Genomic DNA, 9585 nt, shown 5'->3' with positions numbered 1-9585 from the left:
ATTTTCCGAATCAGCAAAATCTTGAATTATTCGCTTTTTAATCATTTCGTATTTCGCGCTATTGGTAGAGCACGAATGCTGTTTGCTATATATCTTAAAGTGACGCTGCCATTCTGTCAATTACATAATCATATTTAGTTTGATCTAAAGTAATCCCTGCGTTCCGAAATTATGATTCCATCTGGTTCGCTATTCCCATGGAATTTTGAGAAATTACATGTTAGACCAATTTGTTATCTCAGGTTGTGTAAATGATAGGGATTTAAAGTGTTTTCATCTGAAATGATAATTTTATCAACTGTTTGTAAATATAAACAATTAAAATATTTCAAACTATTCCGCACTGTTGCGAGCTATGGTGTACAAATTTCGTCGCTCAATCAGAGTTGCAGTTTAAATGCTTTTACCATATTATAACATCTGTTTATGCTTTGTTGTTTTCAATTGCATACATCATATATTTTATAAGATCTTTTTTCTTTTTTTTTAAATTTTTTTGATGATATCAGATATACATACGTGTTTTTAACTATCGCTCGTATAGAAGCATAAGGCGGTAACGATTTCCCTCCATGTTCGATTTTCTGCCATTTGCTTAATACCCCGACAGGTACCCAAGCTTCTATTTTCTGCATGTGTCGAGCTCATTCAATTTATTGTGGCTCTTTCTCTTCTGCAAATGCGCTACGGTTCCACTCGAAAGCAATCCAGTTTCGTTTACGAGACTTGATTTCTATAACTATCGGTTTGAAGTTCGTTCAGAATATTTTACAAATTCTACGCAGACATTTGTTAATGAATATTTGTATTTTTCTAAATATGAATTGCATGACACGGCACTGGTGTTAAAGATTCTAAACATTTTGTCTCTTAGTAAATATTTAATGAATTCTATACCATACTGCCCGCAGTTTATGTTATGCATTGTGTGCTTTGTTTATGTTTAAACATAAATGTTTATGTTTATGTTTGTGTGCTTTGTTTAGATTTCGTTTGTTGCGTTAGCTCCCATTAACTTGGTTTTGTTTAAATTCACCTTGAGATCGACTGCAGTCGTATTCCTGACCGGGATTTCGAGCACTCATTTTGTGGGTTGTAGCATATGTGTAGTGAAACAGATGTCATCTGCGTAGTTCAAGTCACAAAGTTTTCTTGTGACCAGTAATGGCCAATAGTGGTCACTATTGGATTTCTTCTGGGCATTCATTGTTTTTTTTGCTTAGCACTTTATCTAGCATTGTGGTGAAAAAGAACGGCATAGTCTTGACGAACGCCTCTTTGATGTTCTAAATTTATTTCTAAATTTGCCTTAAAAACGCACGAAGGTCTTGGCATTATTGTATAACTTCTCTATTAGGCTAATTATCTTGTCAGGTATACCGTTCTTTTTGAGTGCCTTCTAGATTTTTTTCTTCGAGTTGTATTAAACGCCTGTTAAAAATCAACCAAAAGCAAATATAACGAAGATTGCCATTCTACAGATTGCTATATCATTATTCGTAAATTATATATGTAGTCTACCCACGGATCGGTCTAAAACCATTTTGTTCTCGTCTTAGTCTTGCATTTAAGTGCGGGACGATGCTTTGCAGGATTATTAAGGCAAGAATCTACTCAATAGAATTTAAAACTGTGATTCCTCCTTTTTTTTCTTTTTTCGTTATTGTTGCGATAATGCCCTTTTTCAATCTGTCGGTATGCTTCTTGTATTTCACAGTTCGTGCGTAATGGGATAAAGCAACGGATTCAATACGTCTATGTCTTGCTTTAAAAGCTCAGATGGTACATTATCAGTACCTGACGTCTTGTTGTTTTTAAGTCCCAAAATAGCGATTCTGATTTCATTTTCACTTGGATGGTCGATGGATATAGTTCTAACAGGTTTGTATCTGTAACCTGTTTCCACTTCTGTACTGATTTTGTCTTTTTCTACTTCATGTTCGTTAGCATTTTGTTATTTTAGTCTACCAAAGGGGGTATGTTTCGCTTCGTTTTTGCAAGCTTATTTACAGCTGAGTACACGTCTCTCAGATCGTATCCACAAAACAAAACAAAATAAATAGACATTTCTTATAATAATTCGAATTTTATAATTTAAATCTATGAGGAACAGACGAAGTAAAAAAATAAAAAATGATTTTTAGCATTTGTTCGTTTTTTTAATTGGTTCTTTATACAGTTCATATAAATTTTAAGAAACCGTTGAATAATTTTGATTGCAATTTTAATGTAGGATTTAGATTTAATAATTATTTTATTTTAGATTTTTGCAGTAAACAAAACTTGATATCACTATACAAAAAAATCTATATATATGTATAAATTTGCAATGAGCGGTTTAAAATTGATACTATCAGCATCGTTATGTGTTATATGTGCTCAAAGTTACAACCAAATATACAATGAACTTCAAGATATGCAATTGTCAGAGCAACTCACTACCAATGAGATAAACTCAACGGAAGATTCTATGCAGTCAATTCACACAAAACGTTCTACTTTACGAAATTGGATAAATGGCCGTCATCTGCGTATAGCTACGTTAGAGGACTTTCCCTTAAGCTATACTCAAATTTTAGAGAATGGAAAGCGAATCGGTTCTGGCGTTTCCTTTGAAGTAATCGATTTTCTACAAGAAAAGTTTAATTTCACATATGAAGTTGTTGTTCCAGACGCAAATATAATAGGGTCATCTAATGATTTTAATTTAAGTCTAATTAAAATGCTTAATAGAAGTGTAAGTCAAATATAAAAATTGAAATCCTAAATTCTTTTTGGTATCAATAACATATTATTTACATGTAATTTATAACGAGTCTTATTGTAGGAGGTTGACTTAGCAGCTGCGTTTTTACCATTACTATCTGACCAAAGGAGTTATATATATTTCTCAACTACTACTTTAGATGAAGGAGAATGGATAATGGTTATGAGGCGACCGAGAGAGTCAGCAACTGGCTCCGGACTAATGGCACCTTTTGAATTCTGGGTTTGGATACTTATTGTGTTATCACTACTTTTCGTGGGACCCATCATATATTTTTTCATTATTTTACGTAATAAAATAACAAAAGATTCAGATCAAAAACCATATTCATTAGGACACTGTGCTTGGTTTGTATATGGCGCTTTGATGAAGCAAGGAAGCACTCTTTCACCAATTGCTGGTAAGAGTTTTAATCGAATTTTTTAATAGTATTGAAACTAATTTTTATACAATTAAAAAAATGTCATTGTTTTAGTAGAAATAATACACGTCTGTTTTATTCGACGGTCGTAACGCAGCTGTCGTTTTTATTTCTCTTTTGCTCCTAATTCTAAGGTCTATCCTCTACCTTAACTACAATACCTGTACTACTACACAAGTAGACTTATGCTATAATTATACTACTACATTATGAGGAATTTATTGCACAAATTAAATTGAAGCACTTCCTAACAAAACCGGAGATATTTTTAATATTTCTTAATATAAACCTGTAAAAAAACACCATCACGGAAATAATGATATTGCTATTCAATGTTTATCTATTTATATAGCAATTGCCTAAAAATAAGACGTTTATTGTTGTACTTCACTACTGTTGAAAAGATTTCTTTTAAAAGTTACTCTCAAGAATATAGATTTCTTCGTTATAATTGACTTTAAAAATCAATCTTATGAAAGTACTTTGTTTTTTTCCTCATTTACAACATCTATTTGATTCACTTTAATTTACTTAGTTTTTGAAATTTGCATTGCCGGTGCACTGGCAGCACATTTATTCTTATGTTAAATATTGGACCTGTAGGTTAAAATTTACTGCACAGGTTTCAAACAATATAGAAAGAGATTGAAAAAATGACAAGGAGTAACTCTATCCAAACCCCGGAGAGATTTTACTCAAATCGATCAGATCTAGTAGTACTGTTCAGCGTATTTTATTATATATGATACTGTATGATACCAATTACCCTGTAATTGAAACGGAATTGGTAATGAAACAGCTCAACTTCCAATGAATTTTGAATATGAATATGAATGAATATGAATATGACTCGATGAGAGGTTGTAACCCCTAGAGGGCGCGTCGCAAGTGGCGGATAGCGAAAGCCTCCCAGTAATGAGTGGTAGGAGAGAAATGAAATACCTCTCGTTGACCAAACAGCCAGGAGATGGTAAACTTTGTACCAAACTCCCACTGTAATCTTTACGAAGTATAGATAAAAGGTTACAGATGGTGCTGCGGAAAGGCAGCTGATTTCTCAGTATCATGTAAAGGCAGAAGTTGATACTACTGGTATAATTATACAAGTTAATGATCATTTATTGTAATGATCATTTATTGTAATGATCATTATAACTATTGATCAATTGCATCAAAACAAATATTTCATACGGGATATTGTTTTGATACAATTGTATCAAAACAAGTTACCGTTGGTTATTTCTGCAAAACAATATCCCGTAATGGATATGTGTTAAGAGTTAAAATTATTGTAAAATTAGTTTTTAGTTTAGTTTTTAATACGCTGCGTAAGCGACAACAATTAGTAAAATAATATTAATAATAAGATTGTAAAAAATACTGTTTGAATGAACAAATAAATTAATATAAAAATTATTACAAAAATATTATTCAAAGAAATAAATTAATTTACATGAATGAGCAGATAGCGAAGTGGCATCCATATAAACGGTGTGTGCACAGCTGTGGAAGGCAAAGGGAAACCACCACTATTATTTTTCCAAGTTATCAACATTAATCAATTTATCTAATCAGGCTGAAAATTAAAACAACGGCCCCGAGTACGGACGCTCCTTAAATGGGGCAGGGGTACTAAGAATCTCCCGTTCAGCTCCGATGACATTCAGTAATAATAAATCATATGAAATTGGTAGTAGGAATGTCAGGAGTATGTTCGAAAGCGGTAAAATTAGTATCACAGTACGGGAAATGCAGAAACATGAAATTGGTGTTTTGGGAGTAATGGAAATTTGATGACCAGATCACAAAAGCTGTACTATAGACAATTATGATGTGTACTAAAGTGGCAACGATGGAAGAAGAAACAAACATGGTGTTGCAGTAATTATATCAAAAGAACTCAAAAATATGGTAACAAATGTTGTGTGTCATTTCGCTCGTATAATAATGGTGTAAATGAAGGAGTGGCCAGTAAATTAAGATATAATTCAATTTTGTGCACCCATATATAATACTCCTGATGGAGAAGTTGAAATATTTTACGAAGGAATTCATTCAGTGATAAGAAGTACAAAGTCAAGATATGTTCTGATGGCCATGGGTGACTTTAATGCCAAGATAGGCCAAGGTACGATGCTATTGTTGGCAAATTTGGTCTATGTGAAAGAAACGATAAAGGTGTTCGTTTGGCTGACTTCGCAAAAGTAATAAGTTGATTATTTCCAATACGAAGACTTTATACCTGGAAGTCACCAGCAGATACAACAAACAGGGTCAAATTGACTTAATAATAAAAACAACTCAATAAAATTCGCAAAAACCTTCCCTTTGCGAGTTGCAAATGAAACTGAAACAAGGTTATCAAGTTTGCAACCCGAGGATATGTCCAATGAGGAAATATATATGACAAAGACACAGTAATGGAAGTAGCAAACAATGAAGTGCGCGTGGTCAGATATTAAAGGAAAGAAATTTGGATTACGGTTGAAATTCTGGTATTAATGGATGAATTAAGTTGGTATAAAAATAAAAATACTCGCAAATATAAGGATATACACAGATCTATAGATCTTCTTAGTAGGCAAGCAAAAGAAGAGTTTCACAAAAAGAAATATGAAGAGATAGAGGGGTATCGAAGAAGATATGATTTATTTCATTTATGCCAGAAAAGTAGAGGTATGATAATATTTAATAGAAGAAAGAGAAGCGCACTTATGGATAAAGAAAGTAAATACATAACAGAAAAAGACGAAACACTTCGCATGTGAGAAAGCCATATCCAAACTCTTTTTACGAGCAACTGATCATCTGTGCTACCCGATCTAAAATCTTATTCAGGTCCACATATAACTTTGGATGAAGTGAACAAAGCAAAAATAATAAAAACAGTGGGTTCTGACCAAATACCAAAAGAATTGGTAAAATTATTCATTAATAATGGCGTATGAAATTTAACAAGATTTTTAAATACATACAATTTATAATACTGTTCAGGTACTCAACGATTGGCTCCAATCAATGTTTGTTGCGCTTCCAAAGAAGCTACACCAGAAACGTGCAGACTTTTCAACAGTCACCTTGATTAGTCATGTGTTAAAGATATTCCTCTGAATTATACATTAAAGAATTTATCCAAAACTCGAGGAACAAATGAGTGATACCCAGTTTGGGTTTCGCAAAGAGCATGGTACTAGAGAAGCCTTGTATGGATGGAATACGAGTCCTAATAGAACGTTGTCGTGACTATAACAGATATGTCTTTTTATGTTTTGTTGATTTCGAAAAAGCTTTCGACACTGTGGAACATGGCAAATTCATAGAAATTTTGAAGTATTGCCGATTAGATGAAAAGGATATCCGAATAATAATAGTTACTTCACGTGGGAAGTAGATATCGGCTCCGCCAACACTTCACAATATTCCAATTAATTGGTCTATGTGACCAAATTTGTTTTATTAGTAATAAATTGCAAAATTTGACAGTATATGTCCCATAAGTGTCCCAAATAATAATCTATCCTACAATATATTTCCTATATTACAAAATTTGCTTAATAATGACTTCAATCGACACTTTCCAAATATTAGTTACAAAACTTAACTCTATGTAACTATTCTAGTTGCAAAGTCATTAAAGTTTCAAAATAATCCTACGATACTTTAACTTGCTCTAAATAAGCAACACAAAATTTCCTGATTTCACTATTCGGCAATCAAATTTCAAAATCATTAAAATATTAAAACAATACTTTAATTCATAGCAATTTATATTACAAAATCTATTGCATTTTAGTATTTCTCAAACTGCATCAGCATTTAACAAATTTGCCAACAGGTTACCAAATTTTGTATTATTACCTTTCATCCACTTTCGCCAATTATGAATTGTAAGTAGTATATAAGATATTGATTTTGTATCTAGAATTAAGTCTTAAGATTCCACCTTAAGATTAAGTGAATAAATGTATAATTGTTAAATAGTAAACTAAAACAATTTTTATTTATAATAAAATTGGCTTTTTTTAAAATAAAATAAAATAAAATTTTAATAAACATTAAAATTTGTGTGTTTTATTTTTTTTATTAATCATGAATAAATTCTCAGTGAATATATATATAACTTACGGGGTTCGCCAAGGGTGCATTCTGTCACCATTACTGTTCAATATATATTTAGAGACTATTTTCAAAAAAAAAAAACACTACACGATGCAACCAATGGAATTATGGTTAACGGGGTACATATAAACAATTTGAGCTACGCCGATGATACAGTGCTTATTGCCAATTCAATAGAGGCCTTACAGAACCTTTTAGACGCTGTTGTTTTGAAGTGCAGAGATTACAGCTTAAAATTTATTTGCAGTAAAACCCAATATATGGTGGTAAGCAAACGACTTATGGAGGAAGATTGATAGTATTTTGCTCAGCCATAAAAAGAAACGATAAGTACAACTACTTGGGATACAGGCTTGATGAGCAATGGGATTATAGTAAAGAAATACATGTTCTAATTTAAAAAGCAAGGTCTTCTTTTATTAAAATAAAAAATTTGCTGTGTTCCCGGGAGTTGTCACTACTGCTCTGAATAAGAATACTGTGATGTTATATATTCTCTATACTCCTCTATGGGACAGAGTCCTGGACGCTGTCTGTTGCATCGATGAATAAACTCGATGCTTTTGAAATATGATGCTATCAACGAATGTTGAAAATAAGCTGGACATAAAGAAATACAAATGCAGAGGTACTTCGGCGTGTCAACAAAGAGATAGAAATATTAGAGACAGTAAAACGACGAAAGTTGAAATTTTTTGGTCATATCCTGAGGCATCCGGAAAAGTATGGACTACTGAAATTAATTATTGAAGGCAAAATTGAAGGCGAATATGGCCCTGGGAGACTAAAGATATAATGGCTGAAAAATTCACGTCAATGGTTCAATAAAAGTACAAGATCACTTTTTTGAGAGGCTAGCCAATGTTAGCCAACGTTCGAAGCAGATAAGGCACCTAGAAGAAGAAGAAGCGACTCGATCAAATACTGTTCCATGTGTGGATTCATTAAAATCAACCAGCAAAAAAATGTTCATTTCATTCGTGTGAGCGTGTTGCTTCTTTTTACTCCAGATTCTTTACTTAAATTATATTTTACTACTCATATTATTATAAATATTGAATTGATTTTAACAATTAAAATACTTGCTCAAACAAAAATGTATGCATTATCAGGTAATAGATAAAGCTATAGTTTCTGCACACAAATTGTACACACAGGTATATTAACGAATTTGCATAGCTTTATTCAATGCATAAAAGAAAATATACAATAAAATGGTCATCCCAAATTTCAAACAAAGAAAAAAATGCATATACATTTCTTAAAACAAAAAAAACAAAACTATACAAAGCAACTTTCCTTAAAGTCATAAAAAACTTAGCAATCAAACGCTAACTAAATAAAAGATACAAATATTTGCAGACATATTTAGAGGAAAACATAAGAAACAAATATATTCCCACTCATAAATACGTAGTTTGGTTCATGGAACGAAACAAATAAAAATATACAAAATTATGCAGTCACACATAAGAAAACTGCAATAAACACTAGTCACTCGAGTCGTTGATTATGTTTCACTTACCATATATTCACTCTAACTATTTTCGTCATTCACTTAATTCCGCCTAACTCATACATAAAAACTAAAATACATATAATGATTTATATTCTTTTCATATGATACTCATTTACAGTTAAACTCGACATCAAAATGATGCAAGTGGTTTATAAATCACATAAATTTCCGGGGATTGCTACCTTGACGTGGTGGAGAGTATGTACAATGATCCTAAGAGTAATGCCGGCGATAATGTAACTACATGCACAGCCTCCTTTGCCAGTTAGGTCGAAAATATGGATTAGATATGCTAAAAGCAATCCATATCTCTAATGTCTGTTCACCAGTTTAGGTACGGCAGGGTGCGGGCGTCGAACTAGCAACAAGCTGCTCTCTACATAAACGTGTCAAATAGAAACACTACGATAGAAAAAGAAACACTATCGTAATGAAGCTACTGATGTGAATTGCATCCTAAATTTTATTGAATGATTTCTAATAATAAATGTGGAGAAGTTCGCTTTCAGATATTCGATGAAAAATGGGAGCCAAAATTGGATGTTAAGCAGCAAGCACCAATGGCAAGCTGAACAAATTCAGGCTAAAGGTGTAAGTTAGACAACACTTTATAAAGATGTAGGCAAGCAATGATTGGGTTACCGAAATAAAAAACAGAAAGAATAGATAAAGCAGGAAACTTGGAAAATGATTGAGTAATGACGAAATATGAAACACAAACTACTACAAACAATCCTAGACAGCCATCAAACTAAACCA

At 32.3% G+C, this 9585-nt stretch overlaps 1 protein-coding gene across 1 annotated transcript; it reads left to right on the top strand.

Annotated features, from left to right (window-relative positions):
- Positions 1-2305: 2305 nt before the first annotated feature.
- Positions 2306-6274, top strand: LOC119689228 (glutamate receptor ionotropic, delta-1-like). The gene is made up of 3 exons (XM_038104013.1): positions 2306-2737; positions 2828-3167; positions 6183-6274. Exons 1-3 carry the CDS (start codon positions 2315-2317, stop codon positions 6272-6274), a joined length of 855 nt encoding a protein of 284 aa, XP_037959941.1. The 5' UTR covers positions 2306-2314.
- The last annotated feature ends 3311 nt before the right edge of the window (positions 6275-9585 follow it).

This window comes from Teleopsis dalmanni, chromosome 1 (assembly GCF_002237135.1).
Source record: "Teleopsis dalmanni isolate 2A chromosome 1, ASM223713v2, whole genome shotgun sequence".
Lineage (NCBI taxonomy): Eukaryota > Metazoa > Arthropoda > Insecta > Diptera > Diopsidae > Teleopsis > Teleopsis dalmanni.
The sequence above is the reverse complement of the archived record's forward strand: the minus strand, read 5'-3'. Positions and strand labels throughout refer to the sequence as shown.

What these genes read in the sequence shown, in the direction of transcription:
- LOC119689228 (XM_038104013.1), top strand. Translation starts at nt 2,315, where the DNA reads ATGTATAAATTTGCAATGAGCGGTTTAAAATTGATACTATCAGCATCG. An exon ending in TTAAAATGCTTAATAGAAGT is followed by an intron (nt 2,738 to 2,827) that starts GTAAGTCAAATA and finishes GTCTTATTGTAG; the next exon opens with GAGGTTGACTTAGCAGCTGC. An exon ending in CACTCTTTCACCAATTGCTG is followed by an intron (nt 3,168 to 6,182) that starts GTAAGAGTTTTA and finishes AATACTGTTCAG; the next exon opens with GTACTCAACGATTGGCTCCA.